The 22,855-nt window shown below is 30.0% G+C and overlaps 4 protein-coding genes across 7 annotated transcripts; 2 read left to right on the forward strand and 2 right to left on the reverse strand.

Moving 5' to 3' along the window:
• Positions 1-1,041: 1,041 nt before the first annotated feature.
• Positions 1,042-7,076, forward strand: LOC116777550 (uncharacterized). 4 transcript variants are annotated; one of them, XM_061526083.1, is made up of 13 exons: positions 1,042-1,242; positions 1,324-1,602; positions 2,075-2,128; positions 2,262-3,417; positions 3,544-3,684; positions 3,760-3,871; positions 4,077-4,220; positions 4,337-4,482; positions 4,816-4,982; positions 5,505-5,625; positions 5,815-5,930; positions 6,204-6,302; positions 6,851-7,076. In XM_061526083.1, the coding sequence occupies exons 2-12, from the start codon at positions 1,519-1,521 to the stop codon at positions 6,282-6,284; spliced, it is 2,322 nt and encodes a 773-aa protein (XP_061382067.1). In that variant the 5' UTR covers positions 1,042-1,242; positions 1,324-1,518; the 3' UTR covers positions 6,285-6,302; positions 6,851-7,076. The 4 variants fall into 4 exon arrangements, with proteins under 4 accessions (XP_061382067.1, XP_032527058.2, XP_061382068.1 ...); XM_032671167.2 differs by having other exon boundaries at positions 1,042-1,602; XM_061526085.1 differs by having other exon boundaries at positions 1,043-1,602; positions 2,075-2,096.
• LOC116777492 (N-acetylglucosamine-6-sulfatase-like) lies at positions 7,068-14,248 on the reverse strand. The gene is made up of 10 exons (XM_032671056.2): positions 14,041-14,248; positions 11,602-11,838; positions 11,468-11,527; positions 10,971-11,171; positions 9,609-9,761; positions 9,179-9,346; positions 8,773-8,974; positions 8,249-8,550; positions 7,443-7,559; positions 7,068-7,298 (listed from the first exon to the last, which is right to left on the reverse strand). Exons 2-10 carry the CDS (start codon positions 11,713-11,715, stop codon positions 7,125-7,127), a joined length of 1,491 nt encoding a protein of 496 aa, XP_032526947.2. The 5' UTR covers positions 11,716-11,838; positions 14,041-14,248; the 3' UTR covers positions 7,068-7,124.
• A 4,392-nt stretch (positions 14,249-18,640) lies between these two features.
• On the reverse strand, positions 18,641-20,005 carry LOC116778031 (iron-sulfur cluster co-chaperone protein HscB). Its single transcript, XM_032671875.2, has 3 exons — positions 19,533-20,005; positions 19,379-19,464; positions 18,641-18,988 (listed from the first exon to the last, which is right to left on the reverse strand). The coding sequence occupies exons 1-3, from the start codon at positions 19,802-19,804 to the stop codon at positions 18,687-18,689; spliced, it is 660 nt and encodes a 219-aa protein (XP_032527766.1). The 5' UTR covers positions 19,805-20,005; the 3' UTR covers positions 18,641-18,686.
• A 344-nt stretch (positions 20,006-20,349) lies between these two features.
• Positions 20,350-21,533, forward strand: LOC116778004 (transcription initiation protein SPT3 homolog). Its single transcript, XM_032671845.2, has one exon. The coding sequence runs from the start codon at positions 20,545-20,547 to the stop codon at positions 21,490-21,492; it is 948 nt and encodes a 315-aa protein (XP_032527736.1). The 5' UTR covers positions 20,350-20,544; the 3' UTR covers positions 21,493-21,533.
• Positions 21,534-22,855: the final 1,322 nt, after the last annotated feature.

Genomic DNA, 22,855 nt, shown 5'->3' on the forward strand with positions numbered 1-22,855 from the left:
AATAAAAATACATGAAGAATCATAAATCAAAACTATAATCATCTTGATTTGTCACCATGGTTATCAGTCTTCGCTTCACTTAACTAGTTATGTGTATTAAAAAAATGTTGTCCATTCGAGCTTAAGGTCCAAGTAACGTACGTTTCTGACAACATTTTACCTTGAAAACACCTTGACAGGTACTAGAATATATTCTTTCTATTTTTAGACGATTGTGTTGAATTACAATTTTATTATTATCAAGCAGTATGTATATATACTATATAGTAAGTAGCAAATATTTAGTAATATAATATGATTTTTCATCAACGACTTCAAAACAACATCCAACAACGATTTCCAAAACAACTAGATAATTTAGAATTTTATTATTTACATAATTATTTATGTAAATTATTCAATATCTCGACCTTTAGAGCAGATAAATCTAACTGACATCTATGTATTAATCTATTAATGGAAGGACATATTTTAATATGTTAAAATTCCTTTTAATAAGGACAGATTAATGTAATTTTATCCACATGTTCGAGCTTAATTCCGAAAATTCGGCAAGTAGTTATTACTGATGTTTGATGTTTCAAAGTTTATGGTATTGGCGTTACCAATTCATTCAGGATCATTAACAATCAAATCAAATCGTCAATCAAGAAACGTACTTTTGAATTTCCGATTTCCTATTTATTTGAAATTTATACGTGTGCGAAGTCCTATATTATAAATTATTTATTTATTATTTATTATAATTATTATATATTATATATGTATTTAAAATTCTAATGAATTTTTATCCTAATACAAGATGAATTTTATTTTGCCGCCATTTTTAATTGTAAGGATGATAACTGACACTCAACAGATAAGCATAAAAGAATTTACTTCCTACTTTTATTACTTTAATTTGTTATAAAAGTATTTATATTTGCAAATAATTATAACAAAAAATATATTATTTTTTTTAATGCTTTTCTAATACAATTGTTCATATCATCAATTGTTACTTAAAATTTGAAGACGTTAAATGTCAGTCTTACGTTTATTGATTCTCCTTTTTGTCAACACTCAACAGTACAGAAGTTTTTAACAAAAATAATAATATTCGGCCGCCCTAAACTATCTTTTTTATGATGTCCACTCTTTTAACATTCTTCGTCCTTTAATGTGGAGTGTGTGCTATAGTTGTGCTCAGCTCTTGTTGTAACTCTTATATGTAAATATTTTGAAATAAGCTAGGAACAGTCGGTAATTATATCGAAAAAAACTTGAGCATATATTTCGTATTATATCTAAATACATTTTACCCAAAAAATCGTGTTCTTTTAGACATACTAAATTTTTATAGTGAGTTAAGTTGAAGGTGTAAAAATAAGCTCATATCGAAAAATGATATTCGTGGAATACAATGTTCACATTTTGTCAATGGAGGCCGTAATTTAAAGATTTTATAAAAATAAATAATATTAAATTTTAATCTTACACGCTACTAGAAAAACATTTCACCTTTTAATAGTTGTAAAAATGAATGATGATATAAATGATTATCTGCCATCTTTATTGAATCCAAGTGGCATTAAGAGAAACAGTGCTTTATCACAAACTCAGGTACAAAACTTGTTTAAATTACCATCCCTCCTTCTAAAATAATCAGTTTTCAATGTGGATTCCAAAAACAGAAATATTTTCGAACATACTATAGTAAAAAATATTTTATTTTATAAGTACAACAATTAAATTCTAGATAAATAGAGGTTTTATTTCTTTTGCATATAATCCAAATAATTATGTATGTACCAATATAATTTTTCCAAAGCAAAAAGAGACGAACACAAATTAATTTCACATTTTATCAAAAAATAAACTAATTATTGACAGTTTTTCAAATATTATCATACAATTTTTCTCCAATTATAGGTAATGCATACTTTGCATTCACTTATTCTACCATTAAATTCTCTTAAAATTTAATCCGCAAATACATATTAATATAAGTATAGTATTCTACTTCATGTTTGTCTGTAACAAAATGAAAAGAAGACAGTCGTAAATGTAAATGTGTTTTTTTTTCCAATTACAGGTTTCTTTGTCGCTAAGAACAGGTAAAATTAAATTAAATCAACCACTAGGTGAGGTAAGTATTTAGTGTATAAAAAAAAAAACAAGTGTAATTATGATTTTTGTTGCTAAAATGTAACAATCTTCATACTGTTACTACATTGCAAAAACTGTCTTATATCACATAGTAGGTTAAATATTTTTTTCAGGTTCCCCAATTGGAAGAGACAGCTACAACCGAACCAGCTGCCAGCACCATGGAAGGTGTATCAAGTATAACATGTAATAATAATGGCCAATTAGGAATTACTCCTATCGCTGAACTAAATAATGATACACCGGTTTCACTCAATTTTAACAATATAGACATAGAAGTTCCTAAAACTAACACCGACGACAACGAGAATGACAATAATCAAAATTCTCTGATACTAGTACTGTTACAAGAACCCATTATGTGTAGTGATACAACTCTTCTGTATGAAGACAATAAAATTCCCATCGCTTCAACGTCATCAGTTGGTAATTTTAACAATACAATTATCAATTCAAATAATAATATGAAAATTGCTGATGATTGCAAAGAGGAAAATGAAGCAATGGATAATGTTGATTGTGTTATCGCTGAAAGCTGTCAAAAATCTGATGAGTCAACATTAGATGTGAACAATTTGACTCCTAAACTCAAGCCATCAAAGAGAAAATCTGTCTCTGTCAACTTAGAAATTAAAAAACAAAAGTTGACACATACAGATGATGGAGAAGAGAAATTAAAAGTTCTTATTTTAAACGCAAACGCCATTGAGAAACTATCCCCTGTCATTATACAACCACAAAATTATAAATTAGTGAAACGAAAAATTCGTGATAGAAGTATATTGAAAAACAAAGTTAACAAACCGGTGTGTGATACATATAATGGGAAAAGTGTTAGTGGCAATTTAAAACAGAAACCAATAGATTGTTATTTCACTAGTGCTTACCATCTGAGGTCTTATACAAAGAGATTAAAGGATAATGTTGACTCAGTTAATCACGCACTAGCCGTGGTGCGTGATGAGGCTCAGGAAATGAGCAAAAATTTGGGTATAGCCGACCTCAAATGCGATATAGGCCGGTCGTTAAAGGAGCGCAGAAATGACAAATTACCGAAACTATTGCCGTATTCAGCACCAGCTAAACGAGATATCAAGGCGTCCATGTCGGAGGCGCCCAGCGGTTTGTCGCCGAGAAATAGACAGGATAGCCTAGGCTCCCATTCGCCGAAAAAAAACGCTGACTCCATTCAGCTCGGTTTGGGATTGAAGACGAAGTTAAATAAAGCAGGCGTCAACCGAAACATTCCACATTATAAAATTGTCGCAGGTAATGAAGTTTCATTGGAGTTTACCAAATAGTGTTCTGTAGAAGCTACTGTATGTTATGCCCAACTCTCAATAGATTTTTCATCACCTCGTTGATAATTAATACTAATTTAAGCACCTATACCAGGGACGCATTTTGCCGTCGATGCATTCTCATACGGCGATATACCCAACGTGAAACATTACTTCCTGACGCATTTCCATTCCGACCATTATTCGGGTTTAAAGAAGAATTTCAACAAATTGATTTTCTGTTCGCAGATAACAGGCATGTTTTATATGATTTAAGTAAATATTAACATGCAATTGGCCAATTCTATGACTTTTCTCTTTATTATTTCAGCGGATTTATGCATTTCGCGTTTGGGCGTTAATTTGAAATGCTTCCACGTTATAAACGTCGATGAAACTATAAAAATTGAGGGTGTCGAGGTCACAGCCGTTGACGCTAATCAGTAAGTGCGCCAGAATTTTTAATCTACCATTATCTGGACAATGAATTGCACTGCCAATCAAACTTCAATTTATTGAATATTGTAATTTGAAGACATTAATTTATTTTTTGCTAAGGTATCTAAATAATACTGACAGTCATAAAATTCCATGAATAATCCAGTGATCAACGTGGTTTCCAAAAAAATAAGACGTATTTGTTTCTAGCTGCCCTGGCGCTTTGATGTTGGTATTCACTTTGCCCAATGGTAAGACGCTTCTGCATACTGGAGATTTTAGGGCGTGTCCTCCTATGGAGTCATATCCTGTTTTTTGGAACAAAGATATACACACAATATATCTTGATACGACGTGAGTTTTTCCTTAAAATCTTATATAAACTTAATAGTATTTACAAGTTTATTTTTTAGAAAAAAAGTACCAAAACTAAAGACCATTTTTTCGATAATGATTTGTTTCTTATATAGCTATTGCAATCCTCGCTATGACTTTCCAACGCAAGATCAAAGCTTGGAGATGGCTCTGTACATTTTGAGGCAGAAGAAAATTACTCTAGAAAAGGCCGGGAAGCAGTTTTCATCTGTACTCATAGTGTGTGGAACTTACACCATTGGTATGTAATAGTTAGATTTGTTTGTAGAATTAAACCTGGAAGGATCACCTTTGAACCTCATAAATCCATTCTTATAATTTTTCTTAATAACTGTCTAGAAAATATTCATATAGGTCTGTTCAGGTTCAGGATAACAAACCAGCACACTGATGTTAGTTACAATTATCTAATAGTGTGTACCCTATATATTATCAACAATATCATATAAATGTCTTATCAAACTCCTCGTGGGTCCTTGCAAATATTGTGATGTATTACACAGTTCCTCAATCAAAATATAATAGGCTGGAATTCTTGTGCAACATTATTCTATATGGTTTGTATTGGTTTCAGGTAAGGAGAAGTTCTTCCTTGGTCTGGCTCGTCGCGTGGGATGTTCAGTGTGGGCGTGTCCGGAGAAGGACCGCGTGCTGCAGGCGGTGGAGGGTCGCAGCTTCAATCACTCGCAACCAGCCAGCTGTCAGCTGCATGTTGTGCCCATGAGGGACCTGGTGCATGAGGTGATGCATGAACAATTAAACTGCCGGTTTTGGATCCATAATGTGAATGGACCCCTGATTGAACCATAGCCCACTAGGATAAGAATCAAAACTTTTATTTTGATGTGACCTCTGATCGACTCTCTTAATGTGCACAGCATGAAAATTTATTTTTCTAGCATATTCTATCTGATCTGACCTCTGATCGACTCTCTTAATGTGCACAGCATGAAAATTTATTTTTCTACCAGATTCTATCTGATCTGACCTCTGATCGACTCTCTTAATGTGCACAGCATGAAGATTTTTTTTCTACCAAATTATATCCCATCTGACCTCTGATCGACTCTCTTAATCTGCACAGCATGAAAATTTATTTTTCCAACAGATTCTATCCGATCTGACCTCTCATCGACTCTCTTAATGTGCACACCATGAAAATTTATTTTAGTACCAGATTCTATTTAATCCTAGTTTTGCTCTGCCTATGTGTAAATTGAACAGTGAAAAGCTATCAGATTAATAATAATTTGAAATTTACAGAAATTACAGACATATCTGGAAAGTCTGAAAGGATCGTTCAGCGAAGTTGTTGCTTTCAAACCCAGTGGCTGGGAGAATGGTAGAAATTCATCAGTGCAAAAGGACTCTGTTACAATACATGGTACAGCGTTTCAATATTTTGATGACATTCATTATAAACTATTGTTACAAGTTATTCCATATTAAATGAAAAATTTTGTTGTAAGTAATTAATAATTATCATATCACTCATGGTTTCACCAGACTAGAATTTTAAAAAGACTTAGATATTGAAATTTATAGATGACAATAAATTGTCTTTTCATTTCAGGTATACCATACAGTGAACATTCTAGTTTTTCAGAAATGATTAGATTTGTCAAATTCCTTAAGCCGAAACAAGTTGTGCCCATAGTTGATATTTCCGGTGGGATTAAAACTGTACAGGTAATTTATTTTTTACCACTTAAAATTTCTTAGTCCAATTAATAAAATTTTCAATTTGAGTTACCAATAAACTGACATCAGATAATTTTATAGAATTAAACAATCCAATATTACTCGATAAACATTTTTATACTCTTTGAACTATTGCTGTCTTTTTCAAACATTTTGGACTGAAATAACCTCAACATTATATGAAGTTGTATTGTAAATAAATCAATAATCATATATTTTAAAGACTATGAGTCACTTATGCTTTTTTCTTATATTTTTCAGAAGTTTTTTCCTTGTCCTTTGGTTAATAGAGATGATCTGCAGTGTCAAAGTCGGGTCACAGACTACTTCACACACGGCTGACCTACTTGATTATTTATGGTATATTGGAAATAGTAAAAGAAACGATTTTAGTTTTCCTATGTCACTTTAGTACTATACCTTGTAAAGACAAGACTTGATTACAGTCCACTTGATTTCTTATGGTGTAAATGTATGTAGACATAATCAATAAGAAAGTGTATGAATTATCATATATGTTCTTGTACTATTTTTCCTTATCTGATATCAATAAAATGCTTGTATACAAAGTCTGGTCTACTTTTGGAATATTTATGTAGAGAAATTTCCCATGTAACAGATTTTTTTAGAAGCCAAATATTATTTCTCTTTAAGATGTATTAAGTATGTTTTCTTATTAATTGTGATTACAAAGTTTAGTAAATTGGGTACTATAGTTTTAATAGACTAACTCTCTCAATGTGTTGGTACACAAAAACTATCTGTTGTATGTCAAATTAGAAAATTTGAGTTCTATTGATTGTATAAACGTGTAGGCAGAATTGGAAACATTAACATTTAATTTTCAAATATTTTGGACAGTAAAATGTATTGTGTAGCTCTCATAACTGAATCTTTATTTATTTCAGATGCCATTTGGTATAAATGTGACAGCCGCCATAACCAAAGTTCCGACTGTGATGTTTTTTGATATAACTGTAGAGTTATTTATGATTTGTTACTATGTATTTAATTAAACGATATTGTGCCTGTCTGTGCATATATTGTTTATATTTTAACATCCTGTTGTTGTTTTTATTTTTATTATTTTTTTATATATCAAAATGTAAAAATAAAAAGTATGAATGCATTTAATCAAGCCATTTATTCTTAAAAAAAATTAAATAACATCTATTGATCTTTTCAGCCATAAACTTTAGGGTTCTCCAAAGGGTTATCGCAATTCTTGTAGCCTTTGCACGTCAGCATTTGGGACAGAGTTAATTTGTACCAGTGTTTTATAGATGGTAGAACTTTGTCCACTATGTTGTCCAGTTCATACAAGTCTGTGCTCAAGTCATACATTTCTGTGAAGTTCTGAAAATATATATACATAGGTTAATTGTCAGAAGTTTTATACTAGGAAGTATGAACCAGATATTTGATATTTTTTTTTACCAATTTATATGCAATAAGGATGAATTAATCTTTTAAAACTATAATAACAATATAAATGATTACCTCGGAGTCTGCGAAGCTGCAGTATTTCATGTTGAATCGTTGCGAAATGTGTCTCAAGCAAGCGAATGTGTTGTTCCTAGCGTCCTGGCACTTGCAATCGTATTGGGGATAACATTGCTGAAAAATATGTATTGTATGTTGATAAGTGTAATTAATATAGAATGCAACAGATGAAGCCTAGCTATGTGCATTTAGGAATAGGTAATACATGTCACAATTTTTGATTGAATAAGCATTGGTCACTACTTATTCTCAAATCAATTTTGTTGTTGAAATTTATGATACTAAAACGGAAACAAGATAATATCCTATAAATAAATAAATGTTTTACTTGAATTAAACTTAATACAAATAAATAAATATATGTATGTATATATTTTATTATTATAACCGAATGAATGACAAGTAATTTTAGCAACACACATTTTGTTTACGGAATACTTTGATGACTAGATTGACAACCATATTATATTCCTTAAAGTAAGATTTCATGAAAACGTTAACTATTCCTCCATACACGACACTGGCAGAATAAACTGTGCACATGTTGGCACAGACGAAGGCCATATTATAAAAAAAAAGATTTCATACTGTGTATATGATGTTTGCATTTAATTGAATTTGTGTTGTTTTAGATCTAATAACGAAGTTCCTAACTATGACTTCAGTTGAAGTTGTTAAATTTTATTACATTCAGATCTTTTATTAATCCTAGATCTTGTCTCATCCGTTCTACGCGACCCTGGCAGAATATAAGGGCATATTTAAAATGTGAAATAACAATATAATTCAATATATAAACCTACCGCTAGATGTTCGCTGTCATATTTCCAAGGGCAGCTTGGATCTACTGAGTCGTCTCTGCCCTCTCCGTAGTATTCTACCAGCATGTATCTCTCTACTTCCTGAGCGACCGTTATCTGTCTTCCGTCCATAGTCCTCGGCGGGGACAAACCAGCCAATGCCATAATAGTTGGAGCTATGTCAATGTTCAATACCGGCTGGCTGTCAGTGTAGTTCCTGGGGAATGTTGGTCCACGTATGAGCAACGGGACTTTGATATCCGCCTCGTAGGGCTGCCGTTTATCATACACTTGCGAGAACTGACCTGTATATTATGTATAAAACATTTTTAACAAAACGTAATAATATTTCGAGTAGCTTTTTTTTTAATTTTAAACCTCGTTTAAGATTATTAAAATTTCATCGAGTAATTTTAAGATTCATTTAAATCTAAGAATAAAGTGTTTACAAAAATATTGAAAGGTTTATAATATAATCACACTATTTATTATAAGTTCAAGGAATAAAAATGGGATAAATATCTCACCAATATGATAACCATTATCCGATGTGAATATTAGATATGTGTTCTGCAAGAGGCCATTTGAGTCCAATGATTCTACCACATCAGCTACCATTTCATCGACAGCCAACAGACTTTCCCACCTCGAACGGTAAACTCTGTCTAATTCAGGCATCATTTTTTCCGGTAGAGGCGAAGGTGGCATTCTTATGAGCCAATGTTTGTTCTGAAATATATATTATAAAATATTGAAGTTGAATTTTTCGTCTGTGAATTGAAAGGCCCGAATCTTAATTTTTTTTTTTATAAAGCTTTCATATATTTACATATAAACCTAATATATTGTTTTCTATTTCTTCCATGCTATTGGAGTGAAATATTATATTTTAAAAACATCCGCATCCAAAATTAATTATATCTCGCTTCTTACATCGTCAGCTATGTTAAAGTTCGGCGTTTTTAGTACTGTGGTGTTGTCGTAGACGCCGCGGTGTCTCTCAGCCGGTGTCGCGGGCTGGTGGGGTGCAGGCGGCGCCAAAACCATCAGGAAAGGACGCGACTCAGTTTGATTCTCGATATAATTCAAACTTAGATCACGCTATAATAAAATTAATATAAAGATAATAAAAAAAAATAGTAATAATGTCAAGCTCTAGACTCAGACAATAGACTTAAACATCATTGGCGATGTGATCATCATTAAGTCATGTCATCATGTCAGTGATCACATTATGTTTTAAATCGAATTATAAAATTTGTTAAGTCAATACTTTGAACGTCCATCTTGTCATAAAGATATTAAAAAAATTTAATATACTCCAAAATTCATCACTGACTGTCGTAAATTAATTTATGCTTACTATAATATCAGTAAGATATAGATCTGTTGAAAATGTTGGTACACCATTATTAGATATAGTGTAGTTGTAATACACAGAGTTTCCAACGAGTCCGTGCCACTCTGACCAGCCCGGAGGAACTTGTTCAGGACCGCCAGACGCATGGACGCCGTACTGGAATTAATTTTATACACAATCTCTTTTAACCAGCCTCAATAAAGATCTTAATTATTTAAAATATATATGTTTATTTTTCATATTATTAACATTTAATGAAAATGTTAGGCATTGAAAATAAAAAAATATAAGTAATTAATAAAAAAAATATTTAATTTGCACATTATAGAAAAAAAAATCTTTTCATTGTTCCCAGTCCTTGAATATTAACAAATAAAATATAAGTGTAAAATATAATTATAGATATACAAGTCATGCATGAATAGTTCTTTATTATATGTTATAATAAATAACATGAATGATTTTAATATTTTAACATTTGACATTACAAAGGAATGTGTTTCTCACATAGTTTATGTGCGTCATATTAAATTCAAAGCATATATTTTTGCATAACGTTATTTACGACGCTTAATTTTCGCAATAACTCAAGTTATTTAAATAGACATTACAACAGGTACCTAGTAAACTACAAACAACCGGAGATTTGTGACTAACGTTCCCCTTTAGACCGGTTCAATTACGTGATTGTATCGGATCACGAAAATTTGCATATGAGACATTAATAGGGTTAAGGCCATCGTATATCGAGGCAACTGATACAAACAAAATCTCAGTGTGTTGAAATTTAAGCCTTCATGTACTATCATAAAGATGACTTTAAATTGTAGATTTCTTAGTAAAAATGGCAAAATGCAGTGTAATATGTATAGGACCTACTTTCTTTTCTAGACGTTCTAGTTAAGTCATTGTCAACCTAATTACGGTTGGATTTTTAAAAGAAGAAAATGATTTCGCGTTGATGCTGTGCATAAAGTAGTCCTTAACTTCGTTAAGTGTAACATGATAAGGCTTTTGAAATTTTTTGCTGTATAAACTTGCTTTTTATTATCCACCAACATTATGTAGATGCTATACAAATTGTGGTAATGTATTAATTATCGAAATAATTTACCATTATTACTCGAGTGCAATGTGTACGTAATAGCAGTTACAAATAAATAAGTGACCTTTGATAAGAATTTTATCATTTGTACGTAAATAAAGGAAACTTGTTACTGGATTTCTATACACGAAGATTATTATTAACACATCACAAACTTTCTAGCTTTTATAAGTTTTCTTAAATTCCCGTTACTATACGCCCGTTTGAATATTATAATTGAAATATACACGAGTAAGATCCTAACATAGCAATTTACTCACCTCGTTTAAATATTTTCCCGCGTAAAACGTATTGTATCCCGCGTCCTTTAGTGCCGTGGCGAAAGTGCGTTTTTCGAATTTCCTCCAAACACGACTATAACAACCGCCGCTGATGCTGTTATTCCACGTCATATGGTTGTGGACGTGAAGCCCTGTTAGGAAACTGGCTCTACTTGGACAGCATATTGGTGAAGTAACGTACTGCGTGAAAATATTTATCGTTTTAGCACTTTTAACTTTGACATGATGCTAAATATTTAAACATCTGTGCAGTTGTCAATTTTTACTAATGTCCAATGTTTAATTGTCAGTTTAAGAAACTCATGAAAAAAGGCGATTACATTTCTTTAATCTTACTAGTATTTAAAAAGCGAATTCGTCAATTAGATATATTGTACGTTACTTTTGTGACAAGTTACAAAACCGAAATCGATAAAAGAATATTTTTTTACAAAAACAATGTCCTTAGTACTAACAAATTAGGAGACTAAACTTACAGAGTTCGTAAACGTGGTTCCTTCGTTTCCGATGAACCGTTTGACACTCTGCATTGGGTTCTGAAAATAACAGACAAATAAAACGACCATTTCTATTTCTCAGTGAATCATTTATTGCATTATATTTTACTAACCATACCGTCCAAAACTACATCCTGATCGTCGGTTAGAATCACTACGAAATTCGGTTTATCCTGACACGCACTAAACGGAGCAAAAAATAACACAAGTAAGATATAACTATACATTTTCACGGACTATTAATAGAAATAATAAATTATTGCGGGACGGCGGGCATCAGTTCTAGACCGGAGCACTCGCTAGCGATAACAACGCCAACTGTGAAGAAGCCCACACTCTTCACAACCGACCTGAAAGATAATGACAGATCAATAAACTTATAAAATAAACAGAGAGCAACTACCGCTCATTATTTTGGTTATAATTCAGATTAAGATAAATACGTTATTTATATTTTTTTTTTATATTCTTAGTGAACTCATTTTAAAATTATTGCATATATTTAGATTTGAAATATATTAAAGTACATCTTTACACAGATATTATGATGTTTTCAATATGACTGAACATTTTGTATTTAATAGTCTGTTTAGAATTTGGTCACACCACATACAAGAAAATTTAAGAAAAAATTCTATTCAAAAAAGTGAAAATGTTCTGAAATTGACTGAAATAAAATTTATTTCATTCAAAAATATATATAAGGTTTATTATTATTGCAATTTTATACATTATGCTAGGGGAAATAGAAACTACCTGTCAAGTAGATTAAATTCATATATTTTAAGACTAAAATTTATAAAAAAAAAGTCTGAGGGCAAAAAAAAAAATTAGCTAAATTTAATATTATGCAAACGAGGTTCAAGTTTGAGTGTCTATCATCAACATGTTCAATCAATCAATCAATACAGTTATTGTGTCTTATCCATAACAAAGCATTCATTATAAGATATTTAATATTTAAAATATATAAGTATAATTATAAATTAAAATTGGTACCAACAAAAGTTTCTGAAATCACAGTGACGGAACTATATAAATGATGCTTTATCATTTGATTTATAAGTTTTGCAAAAACCTTTATATATAAATGGAAGTTGCGTCAGTTACAGTATTTATAACTCAAGTACAGCTGTATGGGTTTGACTGATAATTTATGGAGAAATAACTTAAAACCAGGAAAAGGACATAGGGATCCTCTTCATCCGATCATAGGAAAAAAAATAAGCTGATAAAATACCAAATCTTTTCCTTTGTTTGCCTTTAAGGAGGAACTGGTTCGCCAAGTCAGCTATACATTTCTAATTTTGAAACTAACGCAGACAAAGCCACAGGCAAAAACTAGTATAATACAAAAACTCCAGTCATATCATACATTTCATTTTAAAAAAAAAATACATACTATTTCGTTAATTATATCTATCCATAATTTAAAAAGAACATATAGAAATGTTTTTAATGTCACACTATTCTTGTAAATAGCATAAACTTTTTATGTCATAAAAAAAATAATTTTAAAATTAAATATAAAATTTTTATGTTTTACATATTTTATACTGTATATATACCTCATATGTTTGCATTTACTTGAAATTGTGTCATTTTAGATCTACTAACGAAGTTCCTAACTGTGACTTCAGTTAAAGTTGTTAAATTTTATTACATTCATAAATTCATTCCGGTTCGTGTCTCCTCTGTTCTATACAACACTGGCAGAATATACCGTGGACATCTTTGCACTGATGAAGGTCATATTTAAAACAGCAAATTATTTAGTCATTTTAACTGTCAAAAGATAACATGAACATTGAATGTAAGGGAATGGTATCAATGGGATTATTATTTTCGTGTGTATAATAACTATCTCTAATGAATTAAGCTCATCAGGGGAATTATTTGTGCCTTGTGGGAGACTTTGAAATAAATAAGTAGATGCCAGGCAATAGATAACACTATAGGAATTTATTTTACTTCAACCAAGTCTTATTTACAGAACAAACAATTACAGCTTCCGACTAATAATTTTTTTGTATTCCAATTGATTAGGAAAATTTTGCAATGTATTTAATATACAGCCGACATTTATTTATCTTATTTTAGTAAAGCGAAGTATGTAATTAAAATTAATTTGGATATGTAAATGTAACATTATCCATGAAGGTTAATTATGACAAGTGAATTTTTTTACTAGGAATCACTTTATGAATTATATCATCTTGTCAGTTCCAAATTAGTATTTTACATTATTCTTATTAAGAAGTTTATATCATGTGTATACGTAACGTACGTACTTTCCTATCTTAATATTAATCAAAAAACGAGCCCTAGATTGTATTCAACTCATACTATAGAAATATAAGTGGTGTGGCTTTTCCATACATTTGATATATATAATAAAAAACATTGTACATTTAATAAATAACTATGATAGACGTTCTTTACAAAATATAAATCACTTAAAATGAAAGAAAATATTGATTTACACATATAATTATCCATGTTGTATCCAAATTACAATAGATATATATATAAATTTTAGGTTATGTACTCACCACTTAAAAGGATCATAGTAGAAATCTTTGAAAAATGAAACGAAACCTTTGTTGGTCATTATATTTAAACAACAAATACAAATTTAAGTACGAGGATTATTTGATAAATGAATGTTTAATTTCGGAGTTTTCTTCAACCTTTAATTTTTGCAATCGGTTTCTGACACTTACAGATAAAAGAATACTGATCATTTGACAATGAAAAAAAGAATGATCCATACCCATAGACACGTTTTCCTAAAATATATATTTAAATATAATCATAATAAATTGTTAATAATTAACTATTTTGTTCAGATATTTATGATTTAGAAAACATAATTTTCGATGGTCTTCAATTCGTAAATTAATATTGAAAATAAACGTTTCATAGATTTTAAGTCTACAGTGACTCTACATAGATTCTACTACAGCGCAAAGATTCTCACTTAAAAAATAGAGAAATTTTAAAATAGAACAATGTATTTTTTTAATGATTATTCGAAATTGTATTGATAATCCATCTTGTATAAGTTGATACTTTTGTGTAAACTCCCGGATAGTATCTTATTCCGCATGCATGGCCAAATGAAACTAATCCTACTACAACTCCTTTATAGATCAATGGTCCGCCAGAATCACCAAAGCAGCCGTCGACACCGTCAATATCCGTTCGTCCTGCACACAACATAGAGTCGGTAATAATAGCACCAATAGTTTTGTAACGTCTTTTACAATCTTCAAGATCTATCGTCAACATGGTCGTATACTGTAGTTGATTAGGCTGTGGACCATCTCTCTAAAAAAAAAAAAACAGAAAATGTGCAATATATATACTACAATTTTAATATTATTATATCAATGTATTTATTAATAACTTTAACTCACCTCTGTAGCTCCCCAACCAACCAAGGTGCATATGGAGTTAGGCATAATTTCTGCACCCGGTTTTACAATTGTACCCTGTCTTACGGAGTTTCCAATAAGAAATTTTTTATTTACAACAATTACCGCAATATCGTTTATATACAAGTTCTTGTCAAAACCTTCGTGGGAAATTATTTTTTTTATATTATGAAGTGTGCCACCGCCATTACGGTAGGACGATCCTACTCTAATTTTCCAGTGTTGCGGTAAAGAATAACTGTAATAAAATAAACATAATATGAGAATGGATATATTATAATATTGTCTGATATAATATCTAAGATAAATATTTTAATCTTTATTTTATATCTTACCGGGTTCTTAAATTCTCATGAAAAAAAAAATGTATTTACTCACTTTCTACTTGTTTCTCGATTGTATTGAAAGCAATGTGCGGTTGATATAACATGTCTTGAAGTAAGAACGACTCCTGCACAATGCTGCACATACTGCTGGTTGCCCCACGCGTCTAACAGCATTTGAGCAAGTATAGGATACTGTTGGATTGTTGTTGGCGAACCATTTAGAACTCTGAAGAATTCATATTCTGAATTAACTGAAAATATATTCGAATTTTAAATTAAATTTTAATTTAATTTGGCAAACGTAACATTTTTTAAACTATGCGCTTGTGACTATAGAAAGTTGTGAACAGACACAAAAAGTGACTTTTTCTAATTGTAAAAATATATAGAAATAGGAAAACTTTAAATAAACATTAATAATATATGAATATTTAAAAATAGCTGATAAACTTGCCTTCTATGATCAACAGAAATGAAAGAAAATTCCTTAACAGCGAGATATACATTTTTGCAGTATTTTAGATAGACACAGTCCGCACTCCTTCTTTGTACTGATGAATGAATTTATTTTACTTTCTTGATACTACAGAGCGTAAAGCTTCATTACTGTTAACGAGAAACTGAAGTATTTCATAGTGTGCCTGATGTGTTTTGATATTTGATTATTATTTAATTAAATTGTTTGCATATATTTAACTTTTACAAATTCATATATGTGTATCAAATGTCAATTAGTTAACATGGGCATGATAAGGCAAATATCAATATAATTTATGTCGTCTATAATTATCCCAGAAGATGATTTCACACTTGCAAACCTATGGTAATGCCTCAAAACATATATACCGAAGTACAATCTCTAAGTGAAATAAAAGTATGGACATCAATCATGTCATTAAGTGGTTTGAAACTTAGACTAGGTACTTATAATAATGATATTTTAATGCCACGTTAAATCTTTCTAGGCTTATTGTTATCCGAAAAAATAAAACAAACTCGTTCGAAATGTTTCACTATCTTCTTGCATATTTTTTGTCAGAAAATATCTCTTTGGCTGTTTTTAATAGGACTGTAAAAAATATTAGTGCTTTTTGTTTGACGAAGGTTTGGAGAAACCATTTAACCGTATTAAATATAATAGAGCCCCAAGTTTTTTGAATGAAATAATCATCCCTGCAAAATCCTTTTTCTTGTAATTTCTCTCTTGTAAATTGTATCATGTACCAAAACGTGCTTAGTGCTGGTTTTGGATCGTCAATCTAAACACACAGTTTCATCGTATTAATTCAGAGATATTTGTTAATAATCTTATTGACGTAGATACAAGATTAAAAAGGATTCCTTATTTTGTTTCGTTTCTTTTAAGAGCTTCCTTTCAAGATGTAAGCTCATACGGAGAGTGCTTATACATTTAATCCTTTTAAACAACAATAAATGTCACTCATGCGAACAAAGGAACGTAATTAAGATCCTAGAAAAATAGCGCCGAGAAAATGATTGAAAACTATTCTTCATATAGTGTGTATTAACGTTGTGTTTTGTCATGGCTTTTAAAATTAAATAGGAATATTTTTGTTATTAAATAATAACAAGTTAATTCACTTTTGCTGCATTGGATTTAGAACTTACAATAATAATAAAATATAAGACTCTTTTTGGACTTCGCACTAGTTTTGTTTATTTATCTTTATCTATCCATAAATTATACACCTATTTTTAAGTACCTACCTATTTGTGTAAAATTTGTCAAGGTTGGTAATAAAAGTTTACCTTATTGTCTTTCAGCACAACAACTACTTACAAGATTACATTAGAATCGATTACCTACATTTTGCCTGATTCCATAAGAAATACACGAATACAAACTTAGAATAAGAGTTGCAACATATGCGGGGTAAGTTTTCTTTTCGGACATTCGTAAACATAGGAAGCTAGTTGATTTAAGATAGCTTTCAACTGATTGAAGTTCAACCGATCTTGATAAGTCTCCCTACAACTTTCTTGTAAAATCAGACCTTAGTAGTTACTATTAAGAAATTAAATATTCGATGCATAGGTACATACTGTAACAGATTTTTATTATTTTTAACGTTTTAGATTTTTACTATTACATTTATTGTTGATTTTTAGGAAATATAGGATTAATTTTACAAAACTGATCCTGGGTATACTCCCGAAATTCAAGGCTACATGAATAAAAGTGCTAGAAGGAAAGATGACTAAAAAATATTTAGGTTATTTTATCTATGTAAAATTTATTTTTAATTACATAGATAAAATTTAGGTTATTTAAACCATGTAAAATTTATTTTTAATAAAATATTAAACAACATAATATTAGGTATTATAAAACAATAGAAAAGATTGTTACATATTTTAAAAAATACACACATATTTGTAAAGTTTCATATGCATTCAGAGTTTGTCGCGTTATTTCGAGCACAATTATTTATTTTTTTAAACAATATTTTCGAAAATTACGATTTATAACATTACTCATTGACTTGAAAGTTACTGCTTTAATTTTATTTAAAATCTTTCATAGTATAAAAATTTTAAATGAAACGTATTTTTAAAGTATTGTCTAATAGTAAAAATCGAATATTCGTGTGATAACGAACGTCCAAGCGATTACTCAGGAGACATTTAAATTGTCAAAATTTTAACAAACCAATTCCGCCCCGTGTTAATTTCAACCATTTATATAGTACCTATCTTTTATAAATGACACTTAGTTTTTTGGATACTACGTGTACATGGTTGCTGAAAAGTAACCGAAACGTAGGGAACCTGTAGAAATAAAAAAAAACTCGTAAAATCCAAAGAATTTAGTTTCATTTAAATGTATACACGTGTAAAAATCTTATATATCTTTAGTTTTGTTCCAAGAATTTACTAACTAACTTAAAAATTGATAGTGTTCATGTTGCTCTACTATTACTGATTCCTTTCAAATTTTAATATAATCGTATAGGTACTCATATATTTCTAGATTTTATGAAATAGTACAGTTATGTGTTATTTTGAATCTGATCATGGAAAGAACATATCAGTATGTTTATATAAATATTTTAAATAAATCTATAATTTGTTAATATAAAAAAATGCATTGTAAGCATTATGGTTCATGAAAAGCAAAATTCTTAATGGCTGAGCTATGCGCGTTTACTGTATATGTTTTATTATTTGACTGTAGCCCTCAGTTGTGTATACCGTAAATAGTTTATTCTAATAAAACATAATATAGATTAAGCTAATATCCAGAAAATCAGGTTGCATTGGTCCATGCGATAATGTGAGTGATATCCGAAAATACTGTAAGCCCACACACATTTAAAATATAATGCCAATCCATGAAAAAAAGTATGTAGGTGATAAAACAGAAACAGTTTGATTTTAAATATTTAATTCTACTATATCAACAAGTTGTGTACATCATTGTATGATGCCCTTGTTTCGTATAAGGGCTTGTATCTGATTGTCGATACTTGTGTAATACTTCATATGGCTTAAAAGTTTTTGTACTCTTTTAAGGTCACCTTCATAGAATGCTTTTGACAATTGCTTTTGTAGATCATTTATAATTGTTCTGTTCTCTTTATTTAATTTTAAAATTTCTTCTTTGGTTTCTGCATTTTCTACTTCTTCATTCTTCTCCATGATTTTCATAAGGAATTCTTGGCCGACCTCTGTGTTTTCAGAAATTTCTTTCCCTCTTAACTTCAGCATGTATATGCCTAGAACAAAAAATTATTGTTATTAATGGTTTAATGTAAATCCCTATACAATGAAATTAATTTTTGTATCATTGATTGAAACTTGCAAACTGTTGTTATTTTATTTTATGGACTCTGTTCCTTTTGAAATGTATGTATACACAAATAAATTTAAATTTAAATATTTTAGACTGACAGTTTTAGACTATTCTGTTTATCTTTATCACTGCAATATATTGATCGTACTATTTCCTTTTCACAATACTCGGCATATTTGGTGCCGTCTCATCATAATGTTTACCAAGCACTTAAAACCATAGTTTATAAGATACATTTATTTATATAAGAGCAAGTCATGGCCAATTTAATTATTAGTATAGAATGGTAAGTAATGTTAATGGTACAACATACCTCTTGATAAAGGTTCTAGTAATGTTTTATATGCATCATTCACCAGTGAGGAATATTGTGCTGATATTTCCTGTTCTTCTTTGATTCTGAAACACATATTCTTCTATAGGATACTAGAAAACTAAGCGACTTCAATAATTCATTTCTCACATACCTATTCGCATATTTATCTGGATGCAAATGTTTCTGTAAATCCTTATAATTTCTTGCTAAATCACTGTCATTTAAGTCATATGTTTCTTTCACGCCAAGAACTTGAAAATAATTATCTAATTTCTCTGGCCTTTGTAGAACTTTACAGTTTGAACAAAATAGATTTGATATAAGATTAGTGACATTTTGCTTACAAGACCAACACGTGTAAGTCTTGATACTCCTTATTCTGTTATACTTTGTGAAATTTAAGACTATACTCCCTTTATTCATATCTGAATTCAATTAAACACTTCAGAAATAATGATTATGATGCAATTGTGTGACAATATTATATGCAAATAATAAAGGTCGAAATAGGATGACGCAATTTTCAAACAAATCTATTATATATTACGTTTAGGTTTACGACACATTTTATTTTCTGTTTTTTTACTTATAGTTGATAGATATTTTTGTCACTTGTGTCAAAATCAGCTGAATAGCAACAAACTTCAAAAAGGCATTTCACTTTTTTTCACTTTTAATTGGAACTTGTTAATCTTAATTCTATCAAAACAATAGTCAATATTTATATGAAATTAACTCATATTTCTTTTTAAGTTTATTAAGTTTTATTATTGCATACAATTTTATATCTTTTTTACCAATTAACTTAAGTTGTTTACTACTTGTGTATAAAAAAGCATGATATTAATTAATTAAAATAACAAGATATATAAATGTATCTAAATTATCTTCAATACTTAATTGACTGGCATATCTATTTAATAAGCTGGCAACATTTTTCCCAATGTCTAATGTCAATAATATAAACATTTATATTGAAGTTTAAGATCTGAAGGCCGTATTTAAAATAACCAACCAAGTTCAAGCTTTATTTCCTTATTTTCAATTATAAACTATACCAATTTTTTTACTTTTAAATATAAGGGAAGCTTATTATCAATAGACTATTATCATTAAATTTATTCTTTGATATCATTTGTAAATTAACATCGCGATAATTAAGGATGGTGTCATATTTTACGCTTGATACTAGTGGCGAAGGTACCAATTATCAAAAAGAAATATCAAATATGATGCACGGGTTTGGGGATAATCCGAATCCAAATGCCGCTACTGTTGTTTTAGTCGAAAACATAGTTTTGCAACAATTGAGAATGATGATCCAAGAAGCTAGCAACAATGCAATAAAGAGAGGCTCTAAATCCATATCAAATTGCGATATTATATATTTAATGAAAAAAAATCCCGTCAAATTGAAAAGACTCTACGATTATCAAGTAAAGTTGGACCGTATTGACAAGAATCGTCAATCAGCTCCCAGTATTACGACAGAAACCATATTGCCAGGCATTATATTAGAAAACGATAAAGATCCTACAATAAAAAGGAGACGCACTCACATTTATATAATAGAGGAGATGGATGAAACCGATGAAGTAAAGCAAATTAAATTTGACTGCATAGACTATTTGAGAAAAGTGCGTGCAGCAAAAATATCAGAAGCAATGTCTTTTGAGAAGTATGAAGCATATCATAAAGCAAGATGTAGTTCATTCCGTTCCGGCTATGGTTTGAGCAAGGGTTTTGTTAAACTAGAGAAATGGGTAAATCCTACAAAAGAATTGAAAATTAATCAGAATGCTTTGGAAGTCTTGTGCTTCTTAGCATATGAAACAGTAGCTGATATTGTTGATGCTGTATTTTTAATACGACAAGATGGTAAGAAAAAGTATGGAGATCCGTTTAGTAAGTTCGAAGGGGGACATTTTTGTAATCCGCAGAGTTTAAACAATGCTGTATACATCAAATCTGGCTATGAAGGTGTACCAGCCATCACAGTTGCTGAAGTGAGAGAGGTTTTGAGGAGATATTACACACCAACAGTTGGATTACGGGGACAGTTTTATAGAAGCATGAGTTTGGATTTACCTTCAAGATATATTGCTATATAACAACAATTGTTATCAATATATAATAAACGAACCAATTGAAATGACTTTTTTTCATTCACTCCATATTAGTAAACATATTTTAAAGAAAATACACTACCAGAATTAATTATATAATATTGCGTCTTGCATATGACGCCATGATAAAAAATATCTTTGATTATCTTAGAAGCACAAATTTGTGAATAAAAAATTTTAACAGTTTATAAAACATTTTTGTTTTGTTACATTGCTGTTTCATAATATATGACACTAACTAAACGTGAAATGTTGCTATCGCCCAAACATCCTCGTCTTCACCAGTTTGTGTGACATTCATTAATCACATATCTTATTATATCTAAAGATAAATGAGATTCAAGATAGATGGTGCTTTGATTGACAATCATTACAAACTTTAGCTATGAAACTTACTGAGTCTGATGTAATGTATCTATAGATATGAGTTGTATTTTTTTTGTGTTCATTATATGGATTAAATGTCTGTGCGTCTGTCGATTACACCTTTGTTGTATATAATAATTGTTCTGGATCTGAACACTATGTAAGCTTAACTAGTTTTGGTAGCGTGTACGTCTTTAAATATATAAAGTATAATAAATGATATATATATATAGATGGTATGTTCTCATGAATTTCTCAACTCAATCATGACCTTTCAAAGGACACGTGTGCTCGCCATGGCTATGAGTTATCCAACAATTATGAAACTGAATAAGTTCAACGTCCATAGAGGCGATGAGTTACACAGCCATCCATATTTTGAGAGCAGTTTGTTGAAAATTTAATTTTCCTACCAAAGTTACGGCCTGTGATATTGAAGGAATACGAGCGACCTCGAAGGAGGTATTATTTATTTATGGAACCGTCACGCTTCAGGCGTTTTATCTTTATTTCTGTGGATATCGTAATTGAGATAATAGGAAAAAAGTAATCGAAGGATTTATTAATGTCACAGGCTTTACTTTTGCTATATAGTATATACTTACTATTAGATAATGTGCAATGTCTTAAATTCTTTCATAGGTAGGTAGGTACTTAACTTACATAATAAGGATTTATTAAAGTAACTTTAATATATAAATCATTTAAAAGGACAGGAAAGTTGGAATATTTATCGAAATTTTATTACGTTATTAATATTTTTAAAATACGGGATTAATGAAATAATAAGTGAAGTACAATTTTATAAAATTTCATTTATTTTAACGTGATCAAATACGTAGGCTAGTATAGTTGGAAGTCTTTGAAATATTTCGCCGCATTGTTTTGTATTTGTGCATAAATATTTCAGTTATTATCCAACAATATATAGATAACAATAACATTAAAAGTTAGTAATAATTTCAAAGATTTGGTAAATTTT

This window comes from Danaus plexippus, chromosome Z (assembly GCF_018135715.1).
Source record: "Danaus plexippus chromosome Z, MEX_DaPlex, whole genome shotgun sequence".
In the NCBI taxonomy this organism is placed as follows: Eukaryota; Metazoa; Arthropoda; class Insecta; order Lepidoptera; family Nymphalidae; genus Danaus; species Danaus plexippus.

Excerpts from the sequence above, each read along its gene's own strand:
- LOC116777550 (XM_032671167.2), top strand. The coding sequence starts at position 1,519 with ATGAATGATGATATAAATGATTATCTGCCATCTTTATTGAATCCAAGT. Across the intron at positions 3,685-3,759 it reads TTTCTGTTCGCAGATAACAG|CGGATTTATGCATTTCGCGT; the intron begins GCATGTTTTATA and ends TTATTATTTCAG. Across the intron at positions 4,983-5,504 it reads TGAGGGACCTGGTGCATGAG|AAATTACAGACATATCTGGA; the intron begins GTGATGCATGAA and ends TGAAATTTACAG.
- LOC116777492 (XM_032671056.2), bottom strand. The coding sequence starts at position 11,715 with ATGTATAGTTATATCTTACTTGTGTTATTTTTTGCTCCGTTTAGTGCG. Across the intron at positions 11,528-11,601 it reads ATGTAGTTTTGGACGGTATG|AACCCAATGCAGAGTGTCAA; the intron begins GTTAGTAAAATA and ends TGTTATTTTCAG. Across the intron at positions 7,560-8,248 it reads ATGACAGCGAACATCTAGCG|CAATGTTATCCCCAATACGA; the intron begins GTAGGTTTATAT and ends CATATTTTTCAG.
- LOC116778031 (XM_032671875.2), bottom strand. The coding sequence starts at position 19,804 with ATGAATAAAGGGAGTATAGTCTTAAATTTCACAAAGTATAACAGAATA. Across the intron at positions 19,465-19,532 it reads CCAGATAAATATGCGAATAG|AATCAAAGAAGAACAGGAAA; the intron begins GTATGTGAGAAA and ends TATGTGTTTCAG. Across the intron at positions 18,989-19,378 it reads ACTAGAACCTTTATCAAGAG|GCATATACATGCTGAAGTTA; the intron begins GTATGTTGTACC and ends TTTTTGTTCTAG.
- LOC116778004 (XM_032671845.2), top strand. The coding sequence starts at position 20,545 with ATGGTGTCATATTTTACGCTTGATACTAGTGGCGAAGGTACCAATTAT.